We start from the raw sequence: 21,587 nt of genomic DNA, 5'->3' as shown, positions 1-21,587 counted from the left end.
TTAAAAATATTATCATATTGGCATTAATCAATACATTACAATTCATTCATTGATTCACATATTTAATCCGCTAATCCCTTGTAAGGAGGCTAATCCCTTATAAGGAGAATTTTACGAAATTGTGTGACCATGATCGGAGTTCTCATCAGAATGAAAGGAAGTTGATTTTTTTTAATAAATGATAATTTGTTGCAAATGATGGGTACACAGTTGGACGCTTCGTGTTCAATGATCGATAAACTAATATCACACAGTAGGAGGTATCCATGCAACCTACGGGATCCGCCCAGCACATCGGAGCAACCTTAAGGACCATGGATGGTCCATGATATCAATCCCAGGACCATCAAAATGGCAGAGGACATCCATGATGAAACCCACACACACTAATTGACTAGTTCCATACCAAAGAGTAGACTACATTCCATTGTACTACTACCTCTCAACAACAATGAACCAACCTATATTCCATTGGAAACCTCTCCGAATAATTCAGGTTGAAAGGTTAAAACGCTGGCAAAAAGTGTTGCAAACACTACCTAAGCAATCAAAAAAGCACCGCTCACTCGATCAATGAGTTTGGATCAAATATGTAACCTGCTGCATGGATCAAGTCGAGTATAGGTCCAGGTTGCGACATGTATGGTCAGATCCAAATCCACCTCAATCCGAACCTGGTAGGGACCCATTTCTTGTTCTGGCACTACAATCCTGGTAATCAAAAGTTACAACTTATACTAAACAGGGTTTATACCCAGATTGGCTTGCTAAAGGGGTCTGTACTTTTATTTCTTCAGCCATATTATTTGGTTTTCTTACCATGTATTGGAAGCTTGGACATTAGTTTTTCTCTTTCCAAATACTGCCCAACTTGGCTATTGGAAACTCTTCAAAACAAGATTTTGCCAAATCCCCTTTATAGTTATTTACTTCCAAGTTTAACAATAGACCGACTATTCTCACCTGTAAAACTTGTACAAGAGGTATGTATGATTGAAACTCGAAAGTGAAAACTTTCAAGGCCTTGAAAGGGCAAAAGAAGCCATAGACCCACTTTCGTGAAGAGCCATTAAAAGGCCTCCCAGATGGAACTTCATTTGTCACCAACAAATTGAATGATTCGTGGAACAGGACTCTCAAGCAACATAGTCTCCTAATTGAACAATAATGCTGAGACTCGCTATAATAGCTTAGTCCATGAACCAAGAAATGGGAAAACAGCAATCAGTAACCTTAGCAATAAGGGTATCTCTCTGTTTCTCCCTCTCCTACTCAACTTGCCCTTCTCCATACCTGGCCTAGGTGGCCTCCTCCTTGTGGGGCCCTTATCAGACTCTCGACGTCTATCCAGCTCATCCCATCCGCCAAAACTGGGCCCACGTTGTTCATCCTTCTTCCTAACTGAACCATCAGCTGTTGCTACCCATGACTGATATCCCTGCCTTCCTCCTTCAGTGGTCCTACTGCTTTCTTCTTGTTCTTCCGAACTCATTTCAAAATTGGTGGTGGTAGCCTTGGAAAATGGCTTCTTCTTGGTCCTGGGCCTTGGTTTTGGTCTGTCACGTGTCCTTCTGAAAACCTTATCAATTGCAAAAGAAAGTGCTGACTGTCCAAGTGGAAGGGCTAAAGCCATGAGGAAAGCTTTCGGACCTGTTGCTAGCAGCATTGATATAACAAAGGCTGGAAGCAACCAACCGAACGCTCGGAACACCTGCACTGACCCGTCAACATTGTCGTATTTTAGAAGATATCTCAATTAGATTTTATTTTTTTATAGAGAAAAGTGATAAACGAGATTTGTGAGTGTTTATGAAAAAAAGAAAAAAGTCCTTGTGATTATGTCCCTGAACTTGTGAACTAAAATAATACATTTCCTTGTGATGATTAGCTGAAATAGTGAACAATAAATAATTCTGCCCTATCATGCTAATGGGCATTGTTTGAAATGTTCCTGCTAGCCTTCTATAATATCAGATTGATCAACCATGGTGTTGACAAACTAAACGATTCAAAAACAAAGGTCATAGTTGCCCTATACTAATATTAATAGGCAAAGTTTGATGAGATTGGGGCTTAAAAAGCAATTTCATAAAAACAAGATTTTTGCAGAGGTAACGGAATTTGAGTTCAAGGCAATAGTGGCACTTAACTTTGTAACACTAAAAGTTTAAGAACACTGGCATGAAGATCCTTTTGGATTACCAAATTATGGTGAGTTCTATAGTAGTTACTCAAAACAAATTTTATTTAACCCATAAGAAATGTCCTTTTGAATATTACGATGCAAGAATTGAATCTCTATTCAATTTTGAATCCTACATTAGGATTTTACGATCAGACTCGAATTAACAACATTGGTCCTAAAAAATCAGATACCAATAGACCATAAGGCCTCTTGCAGGGAGCTGTAAAAGCAATAACTCACTCCCCTCTCCACGTCACAGTCTTAAAACACAATATCTCACTCCCCACTGATACCACGTTTCACACACAAAAAAAAAAATCTTATTTTTATACACTTCTAATAATTATATTTTTTTGTTATTATAAGGTGGATTAGTTGATGCTTAATCACAAAATCTTATTTTTATACAGCCGACAAATATTTAAATCTAAAAAAAAAATGAATAATTATATATCAAAAGCATAAAACCCTGTTGACTTGGTCGAGATTTAAAAAAATTCAACCAATATTTTCGATATATAAGACGATTCATCTCATATCTCAGACAAGTCAATGTGATGAACGATACACATTAACTATCTTGCCTAATAGCCTCCAAACTTGGTCTCAGATGATTTTTCAAACCATAGCAAATTTCAACCCAATTTCCTCTCTTCCACTTGGAAAAACAAGGAAGTTTGTTTCAAAATTTTCCCCATTAAATTATATTCTTATTCTTTTTTCAACACCAATCCTTGTTTAAAACCCCATTTAATATAAAATTATGCAAAATTCAAACCATGTAAAAGGTGTGTTTGAAAACTGAAGGTTCGTGCAAGAGTTTGCAACTCACGCTAGTTGCTCAAAATTTGGTGTTTGAAAAACTAAACTCACACGAGTTCAGAACTAGCTAACTCTCAAACTTGTGTTTTTTAAGGGATTTCAACATTCACTGAAAATGATGAATGTTGACAAATCTCAAGTTCTCAGCCCAGGTACTCTCTCTCTCTCTCCTTCTTCCCCAGCCATACCGTCCAACACAGAGCTTCTCCCGTCCTATATTCTTCTTCAAAATAGGGGTTTTTCTGGTTTTTGAAACCCTAGGCTTGATCTTCTGCCCAATCTAGAAAACAAACAAATACAAGTTTTCTAATTTCTAACCCTAGATTTTAGATGCTTGGATTGAATGCAAGCAATTGGTTTGGAACCCTAATCCTAGATCTTCTCTTTGTTCTCCCACTGTTGAGTTGAAGCTCTTTGCAATTTTGTCATATAAAAAAAAAAAACACTCCCGTTTGAGTCTTTGGCAACCAAACACTTAAGTTTAAATCAACATTCATCTTCAACTATCGGGTGTTGAACTTAGAGAGTTGAACATCTGAAAGTTCAAGTCTCAAACTCAACTAGATGTTTTCAAACACACCCAAAATTAACAAAAAAACAATACAAGACCTTTAAAAGTAGCAAAATTTTCAATGATTTTCACGAAAGATCGTACCTTTATGATCCATATAGTATCGACAGCTTCTTCCAAAATCCCTCCAAATCCTTCGCCATCGCTCTCCTGCGAATCATCTTCGGACCACCACTTACGCTTTCGTTTTTCTCTCCTTCGAAACCCAAAATCAACGTCATCATCATCATCATCACCTTCATCGTCTTCGATTGATTCATCTACGAAGCTGAATTTGGATCGTTCGGACCTCAATCTCTCCGCGTTTGGATCCCAGAACGAACTACGCCGCCTTGTAGAGGAGCAGCGAGTGATAGAATCAGAGGAGAAATTAGGGTTTCTGACGATGGAAGAATTGGGTTTGCGAGGTTTTAGTGAAGTGGTGAGGGAGCAAGGAAGCAATGAGAGGAGGAGACGAGATGTCTCCATTTGAAACCCTCTGTAAACCCCATAGATTTTTTAGATGAAGTTTATGGATAAACAAGACCCTGTTTGGAAATCTGGACCACTTTAAATCGGTTTTTATGATCTGTTTTAAATCACGTTGGACAATTATGTGGTGGGACTTGGGACTTGGGAGTGGACCCACATTTTTAAAAGGTGGCATATCTCTTGATCTCGGTCTGTGCTGGAAGACTAATACAAAAAGACCAAATAAGGTCTTTTTCTTTTATATAAAAAACAATATTAGTGTTAAATAATTTAGTAGATGAGGGCAGGGGCAGGGGCAGGGGCAGGGCAGGCTTTAAACCTATAAAAAACAAATATTAGTCTTCTTCAAATTTTGACAGAGAAAGAGAGACATGGTGATGGAAGTAGAAGAAGAAGAAGAGGTGTTAGTAACTCCAGGAGAAGTATTGGGGAGAGCTTCGAGTTTAATCCCAGGGAGGGGTGCGTACGTGGCACCCCATAATAAAACTGTATACGCTTCCCTAACTGGACGCCGCAACATCATCCCTCCCTCTCCTGATTCATCAGATCAGGTCATTTTCCATCTCTACTTTGATATTTCTTAGGGTTTAAGTTGTTTTACAAACAACACTTCTTTTTTAAGGTTTATGGTTCATTTTTTTTTTTTTTTAATTACTTGATCCTTATTTTTTAGGGTTAAGGGTTTAAGTTGTTTTTGACTTCATCCTTATTTTGTAGGGTTTTGTTTATTTTTCTTTGAATTTTTTTATTATCTATATTTTATAGGGGTTTTAGGGTTCTATTTTTTCAACTTCATCATTCTTTTCCCTGCTTTATTAAGTGTTTTTTTTTTTTCTGCTTCATTATTATTTTTTAGGGTTCTAGTTGTTTTGCTTCATTTTTATTTTTAGCGTCTAGGGTTCAATTTGTTTTACTTCGTCTTTGTTTTTTAGGATTCAGGGTTTTAAGTTTTTTTTTTTACTTCATACTTGTTCTTGTTTACATTCCTCAGAGACCAACAGTTGAGGTGACTGGTCACAAGGCCCATGGCGCCATCCCGGAACCCGGCACTGTTGTAATCGCCCGTGTAAGCTTTCTTTCTTTATTTATTTTTACAGTCTCTGTTCATTCAGTTGAAACTTAATTGTTTTATGGGTTTTGAACACTATATCATCACCGGAAGTCTTATTCCAAATATTTGGGTCAGCTGAATGAATCCTGTTAGAAAAAAACATTTCGGGAAATGTAGGAGTTGATCTAATAGGCAACTATCTAAGAGAAAGTTGACTGAGATGGGTTGGACATGTTCAACAAAAGGCCAATTATAGCCACAATTGGAAGAAATATTAAAGTTGAAGGCCTTAAAATAGTTAGACAAAGACCCAAAAGAGTGTGTACGGAGATAGTGAAAGCAGATATGAACTAACTTTGAATAAAAAAATACTTGGGTCTGGAGAGAATGGAATGGATGGAGAAACATGATTTGTTTATCAAACCCCATTCCATTTTGTGCGAAGTCACAACTTATCAATTTTTTTGTTTGTTTGTGAAAGTCATCTCGGTATCGTTCACTGACGCGAAGGATTTACACCACGTTTCTGGCTTCATATCATCTACCGGGCTAAATGAGATGAGTCGGAAGATAATTTGAAAATCTTGAACGAGTTGGTAAAACTCGGATATTATATTTTGTGATTAAAATAATTTTTTTATAGTTTAAGTTTTTATTATTTAAATAAAAATGATCTTATAATCTACCTTATTTTATAAATGAATAAATAATTGTAAACCAACTTAAATGGTTTATCTTGTCTAAGATGAGATGATCTGTCTGAGATAACTTGGTGTCATCCATGAACGAGACGAGATGTCAATCCAAGATTTGAAACCATGGTTCATAACTTCAAGTTTGTATTTCGCTTACTCTTAGAAATTAATTGAATTGGGGAAAGAAAATGATTCACGGGCAAATTGTTCCAACTACGTGATTTTCAGCAATTCCTATTGGTTTTGCTATAACACTCTTGAATACATTAATTTCAATCCCATTTATGATGTTTATAATATTTTTCAGAAAATGTAGGAATAAATCCAATAGGCAATAATCAAATAGAGTCAGTTGAAATGATTTGTGCATGCTGAAGCTCAATGAAGGGTGATTATAGGCCCCGGTTAGAAAGAATATGCAAGTTGAAGGTCCTAAAAGAGAGAGAGAAAGACCAAAAGAACGTGGATTGAGTTAGTGATTGGGATTTGGGAATATAAACTCAGTTTCAATAACATAAGATCTTCCTCTGAATGGAATTGAACATAGGAATAGTATTTGTTCTGCTGACCCAGATCTTTGGGATAACCGGATAAAGAGTCAACGATTGATGATGGTTGTATGATATGCGCTTTTGCTTAGTGATCCTTATTTGTAGTATTTAATGTTTATGTTAGGTTACTAAAGTGATGCCTAGAATGGCATCTGCTGATATAATGTGCGTTGGTTCCAAGTCTGTGAGAGAAAAGTTCACTGGCACTATTAGGTATGTATTTTCTCTTACAAGTAAGAAATGGAAATCAAAATAACTATATTTTTTTTTATAGGCTAACATATCTTTGTATTTTGAGGTAAATTATTTTTGTGAGCTGTTTCAAGTATTGGAAATTATGTCATAGTTTTAAGATAAATATTTAATAAATTATTCTTGAATTTTATTCCTGAAACATATATCCAATAAAGTCGTTTGTTGCTATGGATAAACTCTCACATTCAGTTTGTTAAGACATTTGAAATAAACTCCGCCTCACCCTATTACATATCAAAAAAGGTTTATTCCACACAATTGAACAGCATTGTTCCTTGAATCATTTTCCAGAGGTCATAATGTTAAGTAAATTATGTGAACAATAAAATTTACTATGATAGGTATGGATTCTAGTCTTTTTTTTTTTTTTCATGTAGTGTAGAAGCAGCTTTTCCTTTTACTGGAGATACTCTTCAAATAATTCAGATGTATGAGACACAATGTGAAATTGGGAATTACTAAGTTCAAACATAAGAGTTAGCACCTTGCCGAGTGGCATTAACTGGAGAAATTATTTTTGTTCTCAGGTCACAAATCTATTTGCTCCCAGTTTCTCTTTATGTCTCTAAGTTGTAGTAATTTCAGTTTTTTATTTGTGTGTGTGTGTGTGTGTGTTGCTTTTGTTCCATTTGTTAGTGGAGTTCTTTTAATTGCTTATCTATGCCGATCCTTGGAATATTCAAGTTTTTAGAACGATTATGGAATCTATCATTGAGTAGCATAGATTTGATAAGGATTTTATGTGTTATTGGTATAGAACATCAACAGAAGAACTTTCTTTGTTAGAGTTATTCATTATCTATCTATATATGTCAACAGGCAACAAGATGTTCGTGCAACGGAAATTGATAAAGTGGATATGCACTTGTCTTTTCGCCCTGGCGACATTGTTAGGGCTGTAGTTGTATCCTTATGCTTGAAATGGCCATATTATTTGGTCTAAAATAATTTAAGACTATTCTACTGGTCATCTTCAAATAGTTTTCGTAATATATAGAGTATTCAAATTGATTGTTTCATTCGAACTTTTTTCTCATTGTACACTTTGACCTGTCCTTGATGGAATATTTTTTACCCTATTGGATATGCAATAATGTTTAGTCTATATTGAAGCTGTTTATAGTGGCTTGATCATGTCAGTAATTTTTTTCTTATTTTTTCAGCATCCTTAAAGAAAGGTTTAGTCTCTAGGTAATGCTGCCATATCTCTATTCTGAACCGTGGGGATGATTCTTTCTTCGACACGATACAAAAGGATAGGGTTTATGTTAAAACATAATCGACAAAATAGTTATTAAAGACGTTTTGTTTCTGCTAGAACTATATCCTTACCTGTTCAACAATTCTTTCCCTATGGTAATGGAATCCTTTTAGTATTGAGATTATTTGTGATTTTGTATTGTAAAAATGTTCTTTGAAACCTTTTTATTTATTTATTATAAGTATTCTTTGAAACCTTTCCATGTTCCAAGGGTCCTTTTCTTTTTAGTTTAAATGTTATCACTCCAAAGACTGCATATTGAGGATGGCTTTTTTTGTTGTCTTTGTTTCATGTCTTCATGGTGATATGGTCATCTTTCTTGTGCAGCCATGCCATTTTCTGCATGCTTATAATTTAATATGATTACAACTTAATTATTTACAAATGAACATGTTAACTGTAAACATAATCTGCTGTATTTCCATTTTGCTCTCCATCATGGTTGCTCGTTACAATGGGGATATACTTGTCTTTTTTGAGCAGCGATTCCATTCTTGTACATGGATTAGAAATTTCAATTATTATGAGTGACTCAATTATTTATGAATGAACGGTCAACTTTAACATAATTTTCTTATTAAGCTGTCTCTCGGAGATGCTCGGGCATATTATCTTTCTACAGCAAAGAATGAACTGGGTGTTGTATCCGCTGAAAGCATGGCAGGTAAGATTTGTTTGCGACCAATGTTTTCTAATACACTTCAGTTTCCAGTTCAACTAGTTTTTTATACTAAGTCTATGGTTGAGGATACATCCATTTACATCTATAAAGTGGTTGAAGGTTTGTTCAGAACTCTTGCTGGTTACTCTTCTTTTGATTAGCACCTAAAATTGTCTAACCACCCTTGCTGCAATAATTTGGACTTCAGGTTGTTATCCCTGCAAAATGTAATTGCATCCATTTGTATGACTATTGGATACTTCAGTATGCTATGCTTACCTGTGTATCAACACAATGTGATTCCCTTACTAGTACAATAATGCATTGATACTTCTACACTGCTGGTTTGCTCCTTTTCTATCGTACTATTGGTTAACTTTTGATTTCCTACTATTTCCTTGTATTTTTTTGTCCACTATTAGAAAAATTCACCAAATAAGGGACCGGCTGATTAAGTCAGCGAATGGACAAATGAATAAGTGATTTTTCTACTATCAGAAAAATTCACCAAATAAGGGACCAGCTGACAAGTCAGTGAATGGACAAATGAATAAGTGATTTTCTACTAATTTCCAAAATGTTTAATGGAAAAATAACCATTGACTTTGCACGTATGATAGAAAACAAATATGTATTATATGACTAATGAGGTAATCAATGGTGAGGATTTTACCAATGTATGTGCACCAAATAAAGGATCTCACCGTCGTTGGGACCTTTCAAACCCTACTACAAAAATGATGGGAGAATTTTTTTTATTATGATTGAGGGAAGATATTTTGAGCTTACCGAGCCATCAAGAATATCTTTAATAGAAAAATAACCACGAGTTTTAATGACTATGTGGGGACACAAATATGATTTTATCCCCTATCGTACACGTGTCGCCTCAAGATAAGGAAAGACAAGTTGTAAACCAAGTTTTCGAGATGAATGATGAAGTGTAATACAAAACTAGCGTGGATATTGGGGTAATTATTAGGTCGCTCATGGATATATTTGACGATCCAAAGTCACAAATCAGTTAGCAGATATAACAAGTAATCCTTTAAGTTAGGAAAACTAGCATGAGTGAGGATAATTAATAGAGAATTTTAAGAATATATGTAACTTGATAAAAGATAAAGACTAAGAAAGTCTCTAATAAGAGTAAGATAACTTAATTAAATCATTCAATTTCTACTAGAGGTTGCTGTTAGACTGATGTCAAACTTGAGCGTCAGAGTGTTTTTGGTAGGTACCTTGCCAATGATGAGTTTGGGGTGTAATATATGAAAACAAAGACTTGAGTAGTTCGTGGAACATATCTCAAGGTGTGTTAATTGTCAAAAACTCCTCCCACATCTTTGGTGTCATATGTCGGAGATGCTTGATTTTTAAATTCATTAATGCCATGAAGTACGTGAATATATTCAATGATCTTTTGTGTAAGGGAAGTTTGTACACTTGGACCAATAACCAAAATAGTCCAATCCAATATTGGTTGGCAAATTCTTAGTATCAGGATCTTGGGAAGAGCACAATCCGCAACACAATTTTCACATTATAGACCTCAAGTCATACTCCTATTACCATGGACGCGAGGGATATTTCTTTAAGGGCAATTCATTTTAGGTCTGAAACATGTTACTCCTTCGCTAATTATTGTGGAAGTTGAAGAATGATGAAAGGACCTTACTTTTTTGGGAAGGGTTGGTTTTGTATTTCACGAGAAGCTTACAACTCTTAAGAAAAAGATTAAAATATTGAACATAATGGAATTTGGTAGGTCGATGGGAAGAAGAATATGGTGCTTAATGAAATTGCTCAAATTGATAATGAGGAACAAATAAGCTTATCAACTGAAGAGAGGAATTGATGAATTCAAATAGCAAAATAAATAAATGAGGTATTCAATGACAAGGTGAGAATAACACCAAAATTTCAATAGAGTGCGTGATGGTCATAAAAAGGAACTTCATTTCAAACATGAAGATTGATGGAATCATGAAGTAATCGAGGAAGGCTTTTTAAGGAAGGGATAGTTGATATTTTGGACTTCATTCAAAAGACAAGCATGTTGCTCTCTCTTGGATGTTCTCTATTTCTTTTGTATCTTCCAAGATCAAGCAATATGAATTGAAAGGCCAGTCAAAGAGTACATTGTTGTGATGGAAAGAATGGAGATGGAAATGACTCTCTAGGGCTAGATAGTCCTTCCCCTCCTCCTTTTCATCCTCTCTTCCTAGACCATAGTTCGAATATTATTTTTCTAGCCCTAATTTGAAAGTAGGGAGTGAAGGACACCTTGGATTGTAAGCCCATAAAGCTTGGTTGCATTGACAAAAATTATAGTTGAAGTGTTGGTTCTAAGAATTGAAACAATTCTTTTTTGGTGAGCAAAGAGCATTTGCAATGGGTAACATAATCTTGGGTGAGTGTTAAATGCAAATAAATGTATTGATTCTAGAATCCAGTTAGGGGAACTAAAGATCGTTTGTAAAATCAAGTTTGAGAAGTCATACAAGTACCTTAATTGAAAATTCCTAGATTATATGGTAGGAAGTGGAGAAAGCGGATTATGAAATGCATATCTGGTAACTTTCTCCATGTTTGTCAACGGATCTTCTTCAAACTACTTTAAAACTCTTAGGGTAGTGAGACAAGGAAACCTCTTTCTCCTTTTTTTTATTTGATGTATTATGTGGGAAATTCTCAAAATCTGCACACCTTGATGTTTGTGCCTTGAATTGCACATATCTCGATCTTTTTTTAAACACCTTAAACTCGACTTTAGAGGGGTACCTATAAAAAATACTCCAATGCTCAAGTTAGTCATCAGTCTAAGAATCTCGTTTTTAGTATGAATTGAATAACTGGTATTTATTTTATTCTTATTTATAGATTTCTTAGTCTTCATCTTTTAGTAAGATTGCTTCATTTTTAGAATCCTCTACTAATTATATCCAATCATGTTAGCTTCCTTGATTTAGTGATTCCTTTCTATATCTGTTAACTTATTTTTCACTTCGAATCATTTGGTGTATTCGTTATCGACCATCTAGTAATTATTTCGACCTCCTTAACAGTTATGTGTTACACAGTTTCTTTATTCGTCTTTGTATCCCAATTTACAATTAATCTTTCCTTATCTCAAGGTGATTCGTGTACGATGGGGGATATAATCATATTTATCTTTAGTCTTAATCACAATAGAGGAATGCCATGATTTAGGAAATGGAAAAGTTCTTGATTCTTGAACACGATAATACTTGGGATTTGAAAATGTTACATAAGGAGAAGATTATTGGTTGCAGGTGGGTATACATTGTGAAGTACAACTCTGATAGGTAAGGTGAGAGATATAAAATACCTAGGTAAGGTGGGTGTGTATATATAAGACTTATATCCTTCAAGTACTTCTTTTGTATAGAAGTGGCTAGAACCTTGAGAGGATATTTGTCTATCGGAGGATCTATATTATTAATCTACTCGAACAAAATCTAGGCCCATCGATACCCCAAGGATCAGAATCATCAAACGAACATAAACGATGGTGCGACACTTAAAGATATTGGACTTTATCAGTGATTTGTTAGAAAACTTAATTATCAAAAAAAAAAAATGTTGGAAAAATTAGAGTATGACGATCATATTTCATTTCATACGTTGGCAATATTTTGAAAGCCCACTTGAAGCTTGAACTTGAAAAGGGATTGTCAAGTTAAGTAAGTTGGATTTACGGTTGAATCAGGTTGATTTAATATCTCAAAACATCATAAATAAATAGGAAATTAGGGAAAAACATATTATCAAATTTGAAAAATTAATAAGAAATTAGGTAAAAAATGACAAACAATTAGAGTAAGCTCCAAGTTGTTCAACACCATTCTTCTAGACTAAGAACTAGTACAAAGAAGAAAATGTTAGCAAATGGATAGTAGTGTGGTTCCTACATATGAAGACTGACACGTATGAAATCACAACTATTGTTGGATCGGTGTTGTGCCTCCTAAAACTCCTGGACAGACAGGTTGAGGTTACCAATCAAATGAAATTTGAAAAGACCACAATTTCATTAAGACGGTATACGGGGCGGGATTAAAATAAAATATATCAAAGATTAAGGCAGTTGTGGCTTAAAAATTATAATGTAGAGGTTGAAAATATGATCTAGAATGAAATTATCATTTGTATTTAAAGAGTAGTGAACAAGGTTTTGGGAATCTAAGGGGAAAATCCATGCCAATAACAAACTTGGTGAAATGATGGAAGTTTCAAACGGCCAAAAAAATTATGGTGGGGGAACATAAAAAAGAGAAAAATTGTTGTCTCTTGTAGGTGTCTTACAAATTTTAAAGTTTAATATGTCGAGAATTTTAGCAAGGTAGCATTATTGGTATTCTAACTGCTGTGTTTATTTTATTTTTTTTCCGAATTATTTTGTGTTATTTAGGAGCAACAATGGTTCCAATCAGTTGGACGGAGATGCAGTGCCCAATGACGAGCCAGATTGAACCAAGGAAGGTTGCTAAAGTAGGAGGTTGACAACTGAGAGATCAAACAAGCAAGTGTTGTGAAGCTCTGGTATGCTTTTGTCACTCCAATTTATTGTAGAAATGAAATCATGTAGGAATTAAAGAAGGAAAATTGATATTATGGTAGTTCTGAATGTCCACATTACATCTGTATCAATGTTTTTTTTTTTTTTTTTTTGGGGGTGGGGGAGGAGGGCTAGGAAGTGAACATTTTCAATGAAATTATGTTTTCTTTGTGTAGAAATCACAAAGTTTTACTCCAGGTTATTTTACTTTTTAATCGCATCTTTTGGGAGCAAATTGCTTCTCTTTTAACCACTTTAGTTTGGATATGTGCAAGTGATCCATACAGCCATACTAGACATTGAGCCCAACTGGCCTATTCATGGGTCCCACACCTAAAGAGATGGGAGGGTCCCTATGAAATGCCCCATGAAACTAATAAAATTAGAGTGGGATCTACTTTCCACCAATTGACAAAGTGTCTATTTAATATCATACTTAAAAATTTTCATTCCGTCTTAAAAGACTATTAAGGCAAAAGTCAAGATCTTTGGTGAGCAAAATAGAACATTTTCTTAGTAAGATTTAGGGCTTCATTTATTGTTGAAAAAAAGTTATTGTAGGTTGATGAAAGCTTAAGTTAAAGACATGGGGCTTGATAGAGATCATTTAAGACCCCAAAGAGACACTGCCCAATGATCACCCCCTCACAATGAAATATTCATTAAGCTCAATCGAGACCATCCAATTATGTTTATTTTTGAGGGCTGTACCATTAGGCTTGATTCACTTGGCTTGCCCTTCTACCTTTTTTACATCATTGGAAAATGTTTCATCGGCAACCCATATTTGGGAATTGTTGTTCCTAATCGACAATTTGTCTTGCAAAACGAAGGCAATTGAATTGATGTGCTTCATGAAATGATGATATTTGGTACCTGTGGGGGGAAATTCTTGAGCACCGACACGTGGCTCGGATAAAGGGCCAAGGATAATGATTTTGAGGTCGGACAAAGACTTTTGTTCGGTTTATTAACTCCGACGAATGCATGTATTCCAAGCTCGGAGCTGTGCCATCAGCTCGTAGGTCGGTATGACAGGTCTGACAGATAAGCCTGCAATAGACAGCCAGTTCTAACCACCCACGTCATGTCAGACCAAACCTGACTTTCTCAGAAGCGATAGGGCAGTTGCAACAACTCCTGCAGCTGACATGTCAGAGAGTAGGCTAACTACCCCAGGTCACCTCAAGGGGTGGCACAGAAAACGATCAAGTTGAACACCTATATAAGGAAGAAACTATGAGTAAAAGAGGTTCGAATTCTTCTTCTCTAAGCACATTACACTGATCAATTTGGCTAACTTGATCGTCGGAGTGGGCTGTTTTGCAGGTCCCCCCGAGCTCAAAGAGAAGGAAAGTGTAGAGTCATTTCGTGCATCTACAGTACCCATGAGTTTGATAGGGAGTACTATAGCATTGGTAAGGTGTGTATTAATACATTAGATCATGAATGCATTTTATAATAAGATGTGACCGACTCTTTATTTTAAGGTGTATATTGATGTACCCAAATCCACCTTCTCATGAAGAATATGATAATGTTAGATTTGATTAAGATTTTAGTTTTCTTCTAATAATAATTTGTTAATTGTTTTTCTATTAGGGTTCTCATAATCACAATCTTGAATCAATAGAATTCAACTCATCTTTAATACTCAGATACAGTGGTTAAAGATGCTTAAAATAAGTTCACCTTGGTGCGTGGGCAATTATTCTGTACTCCCCACACTAATGACAAAAGAATAGGTCTTGAGTTAAAATATGATAACATCTTGGGGATTTGGGCAAGAAATGTTGTTTTAAGAGGTTTGTAGCCTTGCCGTGCTAGTCGGTCCGGACCTCCATCATAATATAAAATAAAAAAAATAATGGTAGAATTTTTTTTTTTTCACTTTTTAAAAAGTTTTTTTTTTCTTTACTTTTTAGTTTTGACATTTTTGAATGATTAATGCTGGTGTAACCTTAGCGGGAGGACACACGGGGATATCTTGCTATGGTGGCTTGTGCATGCCTGTAGATATGTTTTTTTTTTTTTTTTTAAAGATGAGTAAAACACATCTATGGACATGCGTGCCACCACGTCGTGTCCCCCATCTAGCATAGACTCTTTTTTAATTTATTCATTTATTTATATTTACGACTAATGATAAAATGATTTGATAATCTGACGCTCATGGTACATGTGCACAAAACCATAGATCTTTGAAAGATATAAGTGGCAGATCTAATTGTTGCACCTTGGTTTATGAAATTTATTATCCACCAAATCTCATTTTATCAAAGTTTGTTATTGAACAAACCTTGAAGTGGGATTCATATCATGAATTTCAAATTTATGCAGTTAATTTGTTACCTAACATACCTTGGAGTGGATTCTAATCACATCAATTTGTGACATCTGAAAACATGATCTGATGATACAAAGTTACAAAAAAAAAATTCTAACAATTTAAAAAAAAATAAATTTGAGAAAAGAAAGTTAATTTTTACTATTGAATTTTAATTTTACATCAATAGTCATCTTCTTTGAAAAAATACGATCAAGTTCAAAGAGTGTTTTTTTTTTCTTTTTTGTGAATTTTTTTCTTTTGAATATGAGTTTTCCATAAAATCAATGTTGGGTTACTAATTTCATAATCCATGTGAGCCTAATATCTTACTAAATTAGTCATACTAGCTTATTAAAGTAAGGTTTCTCCATCTAACAAACTTGTTGATAAAGTAAGAGAGTTTTTTTTAATAAAATTGTACCAAATAGGTCAGTCAGATAAATCTCTCTAGATGTTTTTCTTATTGTGCACTGCCACGTCAAGAGCATCACGTCTCTTTATTTAAAGAGTCCAAATATGATTGGGAAAGTGTTTTTATTATTTAAATGCTTGTGTGTGTGAATCACGCAATCCATGTGTAGTATTTTGACCTGTAATAAATTGTAGTCGTTGGATTCGAGCACTTTTCTTCTTGGGTTTTGAGTCCACGCATGGCTTCTCTATGAGGCCACGTGACAAAAGAAATGCTCAAAGTCAAACAAACTAAAAGTCACCAATCAAGTTGATGTTTGGTACAGTGATCCAATCAATTATATGGTATATGGAAACCTCAACATACTTTATAGTAATCCAATCAATTATAAGGGTATATGGAAACCTTAACATACTTGAATTCATCTCCTCTACTAATTAATTTCAACCTTATTGTATAAATAAAATTTAGATTTGAATAAATGACAAAGTCATTTTTTTAATATAAAAAACCCAATCTACATACCTTACTTTTTTTCTAGAAAATTAATTTTCCACATATTAAGTGAAAAAAAAAAAAAAAAAATCCTCAAAGCTTTTGTTTGATGGTAGATAATGCCATTTTTTATTATTAATGATACGTCGTAGGTTGACATCCTAAAAAATGTGGGTAATTATAGTGTGTGCATGATTCACCAAGTTGGACTACTCATAAAGACAACGATGTGCCCTAAATAGTCAATAAACGAAACCATCATCTTTTACAATTGACACACATCTTACTATGGGTAAGGACAATGAGAAACAACACTAAAAAAACATTATAAGATTAAATAAAATGTACAATTGAACAACAAAATGACACCTAAGAGATTGGAAATTTTATAAATAAGAGAATAACAAAATTGAAATATATAATTTTTTATTATTAAAATTTGAATTCTATTAAAATGAAGATTAATTTGATTGTCAGAGTATTTGTAGAAAAGATGACTAAGAAAAAAAATATGATTGATTGATATTGGTCTTCAATGCGTTTTGAATTCCAACAAGAAACGTATAGGGGTGAATCATCTGCCCGCCCCTGGAGTTGGAAAAGTAATTTTATTGCCTGTAAAAGCATAGAATCGTTTTTCTAGAAAATTAATTTTCCACGTGTGAAAGTGGGTTTCGTTTGGCATTGTGAGAGGAGATATTATTACAACTTCACAAGTAGCGACAAAAGAAATGTCTTGGGCAAGGCCCATGTCGGCATCTTTATAGTCAATGGTCAAACACGCTTGGTCCAATAGAAAAGCTGCAAAAATTATGCCAGATCAGCAATAAATTTGGTCAATCGTTGACCATTGACCAGATTGCACCAGTTCTGTTACCCTCCTCAGTTACTCTCAACTTCTGCTCAAATTATCGCGATAATCTCACCAACATCTCTTTGATGGTTATTTGATAAACTCGGGTTATAATTTGTTGACTCATGGAGTATTAGTTGACTCAATGCATTGTGGGAGAGTTGCAACGAGTTTTAGAGTTCTAAAACATTGATCTAAAACTGAATTTCACTCTACATAGAGATGTTGCTTCGTTCTTAATATTTTTAAATCAAAGTTTTACAACAACAACAACAACAAAACCTTATCCAAAAGATTTGGGATTTGACTAAACAAATCTTGTTCTCTCGTTTTATTTTATGTTAATTTTGTTATTGAGAGTAAGTTTATATTTATTTTTGGAGTCTCATCCACATTCTTGTAAGCCTTTCTCTTATTCATTTAGGTTTTTCAATTGGAATATTTTATTTTTTTTCTATTTGGAGTTGTAATTGACTTTTGTAGAATATGGTCAAACCATCTCATCTGATTTTCTTTTAGTTTAATGCCTATTGATGTTATTCCTTTGTTCTTTCAATTGTGATATTTTCTAATAATATTTTCATGCTCTTTCCACTCACTAATTTGGACGTCGTCATCTTTGCTACTCTTGTATAGTTGCTCTCTTTTACATTACATTGTTGATCCCAAACCTTGATAAAGGGAGAGAGTTTCAGTAAGTTGGCAACCCATGTAGAAACCTGTCACTCCTTAATATGAATCTTGACAAGACATCTTAGTTTTAAAATTTCAAAAATTCGACTTCGACGTCCGTTGAATATAATCAACTTGATGATTTTTGCAAGTCAAACAAATATTATATTATATTTATTAAATATAAAAATTGCAAAAATGATAGCAATGATACTACTTGGAAAGGACAATTTCAACATTACCCATATGTAATGCTTTGTACGGACGTTGATATGGGTGAACACTAAGATGGAATAGGCCCCCCCTAATATGCCCATGTCCTTGCTACAATATAGTGAAAGGTTATTCCTCCCATAACAAAAGGATCAAAATCTTTTACGTTTCACGTAAGATTTATCGATTGTACTTTTCCAATAATTAGTCCACGAGAATTGTACACTCATATTCCAGGACCATTGAAGTTCTTACGTGAAATACACCAAAACCAAAACAAGCTATCGAAATAAATAAATGAAAGAGTCGTGTTGGGGTGACACAGGATTTACTGTGATTCTTACAATTCTGACGTGGAGATGCATATATAACCGTAGATGATTTTTACTCGTATCGCGAGGAAACATAACAATGGTTATGTGCACATCCCATGTCAGACTTGTGAGAATCGTAGTAAATAGCATGTGTCAATCCAGCATTTTCCTAAATGAAATCCAAAGAGGGTTTTCTTTTAATAATTTTTATTATTTCAAAAATAATAATTTATTTTTTGTTCTCCAAAAAAAATTAAATACAAATTTATAACCCAGCCAATTTTCTAGTGTGTTTCCTAGTCGACTCGGTCATGTTGCCAAGTTTACCCGGACTTAAAGACCGAGTCACCTCAAAATCCACTCGTCCGAGTTAGTTTTTAAAACAATGTCGCCATAACTCGTAACTCCACTTGGTATCTCACTGGAAACAAGTTCAAGTTCATTTTATCGTGTAAATTGTAATCCTTTGTGCTGACGTATTTACTTGTACTTTCTTATAAGAAGACTCCATCTCAAAAGCTACTATGCGTTACAAGCGATGTTATCAGTCTATTATTTGATGTTTTCAGATTATTTTTATAATGCACAAGGAATTAAATAAATAAATTTAAGATGACTGAAACTTGCTATAAAAAGAGAACTAAAACACCTCCATATCACTCCTAAACTTCTACTCTCCATCTTCTTCAATATTCTTCCTTCTCTTGTGTTCTTGCTCTTCTTTCTTTAAAGTTCAAATCCATGGCGTCCAATGCAAATCTTAATATAATTATAGAAAGGAATCCATCCACTTCGCGCTTGTCCGAATTGGGTATCAAATCATGGCCTAAGTAAGTGGTTTTATTTTCTCATCTTATTTCTCATCATCATCATCTATGCCTTATCTTAAATATTGGGTTGGCAACTTAAATTAATCCTATTTTGCCATTTTATTCAATCTAGAGCTATATATATCCTCTATTTATTTCTTTTCTTTCCGAGGTATGAAATCTTTATCATCAATCATACTCATCTATACCTTATCCCAAATGTAAAGTCCATAATATAAATACTATCCCTTCATTCCATTATATTTCGAATCAAATCTATAATTCAATTTTGTTTTCCAACATTCAAAATCTTCATTCATCATCTATACCTTAACCCCAACCCCAAGGGGATTGGCCCGGTGGCAAATCGAGCCTTGATAAGCTCCGAAGAGTAGGTCAAGTGCTATAAATTTCTTGGGGCTGCCCTCTAGGGTCATGTTGACCCTCGACTCAACTTGTTGCGCGTAGAACTTTCTGAGGGGGCGGTGCGTGTGACTGCGGGCTTAATCCCATCCGAAGGGTAGGGATACCCAAGATATCAAAAATAAAATAAAATAAAAATAAATCATCATCTATTCCTTATCCTAAACATTAGGTTGATTAATCAAATCCTATTTCGTCATTCCATTCTATCCTGAACCATTATCCATTAATTTCTTTGCTTATTAGTCATCAAAATCTTAATTATCTTATATCATCAACTTCATTATCACCCGTAACTTCATTATTCCAAAATGTTTATCATATTTTGTTATTCCATTCTATGATCTTGGGCCTTATCTCCAGTCCATTTTTTTTACAGTCCTTCGAAATCTTTGTTATATCATTTCAGGCATTGTGAATCAAATTTCGCTTGTTATGGTTCTAATATGTTATCTTTTCTTCATATACAGGTGGGGGTGCCCTCCAGGAAAGTTTCCATTGAAATATGATGCAGAGGAGACATGTTATTTGCTCAAAGGGAAGGTGAAGGTCTACACTAAAGGGTCATCGGAATATGTCGAATTCGGTGCTGGAGATCTTGTTACCATCCCTAAGGGACTTAGTTGCACTTGGGATGTATCGGTCTCGGTCGATAAGCACTACAAATTCGATTGCTCTTCTACATCATCATCTTCATCATAATTTCATTGTATTTTAGATCACAATTCATGTATGTGTACGTTCTTCATTTTGTTCTAGACTCCAATGGTTTTTACTTCTTTGTTTTGTTTAATATGTGTTATATTTTGTAACTTTAGATCAGATTTTTAAGTGTTATGATTCCAGTCAAAGAAAAGGAAAAACTGTATATCAGTCAATGTATGTCCCATTCAAAGTAATCTTATTTATGTTCTTTGAATGTGACTTTAATGTCTCTTTGACCAGTCAGACAGATAAGTTCTTATAATTGAACCCTCCTTTTATCACATATGTCATCCAAATGTTGGAATCTTTTTTTTTACTTGTTCTTATCTTACCCACCTTTTTAGGGTTCAGTAGAAAAAACAAATTATGGTGAACCAATCTGCATCATAAGATCAATATTGATGGTCTAGATTGATAATTGGGTCCTTTTCACACAACAGAATATGTTGGAGAAGAGGGAATCTACCATGTCCCAGGTACTAGGGTTTCCAGTTTTGGCAAAAGGGTTGGCATTGATTGTACTCTCTGTGATTTTTGAAGTGTTGGGTTTATCCTTTGGGTTTTGTTCAGCTTGATGTGTGTGTGTGTGTGTGTGTGTGTGTGCGTGCCTTGGCATGACCACATTCTCAGTTTTGTTTGCTTTAAGCATAAGTTTGACTGACTTCCTTTCTATTCTCTATTCTCCTTATCTTAAAGCCTAAAGGTGGAGTAACATGGGTTTATCCTCTTAAGTCACTAGTTATTATTTTAAGGGATTGATATGGTGTAGGAACTTTGTATATAAATTCTCTCTTTCTTCTTCTTTTTGAACAAATTAAAATAACTGAAATTTTACTATTTGGAATAATATTATGTTTAATTTCTTTTACTTTGGTGGATTATTCAGAACTGCATATTTACAAAATAGGCGCGAGGCGACGGTAGTGTAATGTTGGAACCCATGATCATGATTCGACATGTGAGAATCAAGGGCTTAATATTCTTTTTCCCTCCTTTCACAAATCATGAAACTTTGTTACTATTATTAAAATTTAATAAGAGATCGAACGGTTAAATGTGTGACCGCCCAACCATCCCGATAATTGCCTGACAAAACCATTTTGGTGGGGAGGATGTCAGCCATGTTGGCGCTCAAGATCAGATGGCTAGACACAGATGGCTGGTACTTTAAGATTAACCAAACTATCGTCAATATGAAGAGTAATTAAAATCCAGCAATGCTTTTGATGTCAAACACATGGCTTTATATGTTATGGA

The 21,587-nt window shown here is 34.5% G+C and overlaps 3 protein-coding genes across 5 annotated transcripts; 2 read left to right on the top strand and 1 right to left on the bottom strand.

Annotated features, from left to right (window-relative positions):
* Nucleotides 1-888: 888 nt before the first annotated feature.
* On the bottom strand, nucleotides 889-4,098 carry LOC147403319 (uncharacterized). The gene is made up of 2 exons (XM_086438853.1): nucleotides 3,663-4,098; nucleotides 889-1,711 (listed from the first exon to the last, which is right to left on the bottom strand). Exons 1-2 carry the CDS (start codon nucleotides 4,044-4,046, stop codon nucleotides 1,181-1,183), a joined length of 915 nt encoding a protein of 304 aa, XP_086294979.1. The 5' UTR covers nucleotides 4,047-4,098; the 3' UTR covers nucleotides 889-1,180.
* Nucleotides 4,099-4,371: 273 nt separating this feature from the next.
* LOC147403318 (Nucleic acid-binding, OB-fold-like protein) lies at nucleotides 4,372-13,356 on the top strand. Of its 3 annotated transcripts, none has more exons than XM_086438852.1 (6): nucleotides 4,374-4,600; nucleotides 5,041-5,115; nucleotides 6,471-6,559; nucleotides 7,421-7,505; nucleotides 8,445-8,526; nucleotides 8,732-8,861. In XM_086438852.1, the coding sequence occupies exons 1-6, from the start codon at nucleotides 4,421-4,423 to the stop codon at nucleotides 8,752-8,754; spliced, it is 534 nt and encodes a 177-aa protein (XP_086294978.1). In that variant the 5' UTR covers nucleotides 4,374-4,420; the 3' UTR covers nucleotides 8,755-8,861. The 3 variants fall into 3 exon arrangements, with proteins under 3 accessions (XP_086294977.1, XP_086294978.1, XP_086294975.1); XM_086438849.1 differs by lacking the exon at nucleotides 8,732-8,861 and adding an exon at nucleotides 12,959-13,356 and having other exon boundaries at nucleotides 4,375-4,600; XM_086438851.1 differs by lacking the exon at nucleotides 7,421-7,505 and having other exon boundaries at nucleotides 4,372-4,600.
* Nucleotides 13,357-19,016: 5,660 nt separating this feature from the next.
* LOC147403317 (uncharacterized) lies at nucleotides 19,017-20,433 on the top strand. The gene is made up of 2 exons (XM_086437649.1): nucleotides 19,017-19,223; nucleotides 20,096-20,433. Exons 1-2 carry the CDS (start codon nucleotides 19,135-19,137, stop codon nucleotides 20,325-20,327), a joined length of 321 nt encoding a protein of 106 aa, XP_086293775.1. The 5' UTR covers nucleotides 19,017-19,134; the 3' UTR covers nucleotides 20,328-20,433.
* Nucleotides 20,434-21,587: the final 1,154 nt, after the last annotated feature.

The sequence above is a fragment of the Akebia trifoliata genome, chromosome 4, assembly GCF_017979445.1.
Source record: "Akebia trifoliata isolate Shusen 1 chromosome 4, ASM1797944v1, whole genome shotgun sequence".
In the NCBI taxonomy this organism is placed as follows: Eukaryota; Viridiplantae; Streptophyta; class Magnoliopsida; order Ranunculales; family Lardizabalaceae; genus Akebia; species Akebia trifoliata.
Note: the sequence above shows the minus strand (reverse complement) of the source record. Positions and strands in the feature narration are given on the sequence as shown.

Coding starts and splice junctions, on each gene's coding strand:
- LOC147403319 (XM_086438853.1), bottom strand. CDS start 4,046: ATGGAGACATCTCGTCTCCTCCTCTCATTGCTTCCTTGCTCCCTCACC. Junction 1,712..3,662: donor ATACTATATGGATCATAAAG/GTACGATCTTTC, acceptor GGGTCAGTGCAG/GTGTTCCGAGCGTTCGGTTG.
- LOC147403318 (XM_086438849.1), top strand. CDS start 4,421: ATGGTGATGGAAGTAGAAGAAGAAGAAGAGGTGTTAGTAACTCCAGGA. Junction 4,601..5,040: donor CTCCTGATTCATCAGATCAG/GTCATTTTCCAT, acceptor TACATTCCTCAG/AGACCAACAGTTGAGGTGAC. Junction 8,527..12,958: donor ATCCGCTGAAAGCATGGCAG/GTAAGATTTGTT, acceptor TGTGTTATTTAG/GAGCAACAATGGTTCCAATC.
- LOC147403317 (XM_086437649.1), top strand. CDS start 19,135: ATGGCGTCCAATGCAAATCTTAATATAATTATAGAAAGGAATCCATCC. Junction 19,224..20,095: donor GGTATCAAATCATGGCCTAA/GTAAGTGGTTTT, acceptor CTTCATATACAG/GTGGGGGTGCCCTCCAGGAA.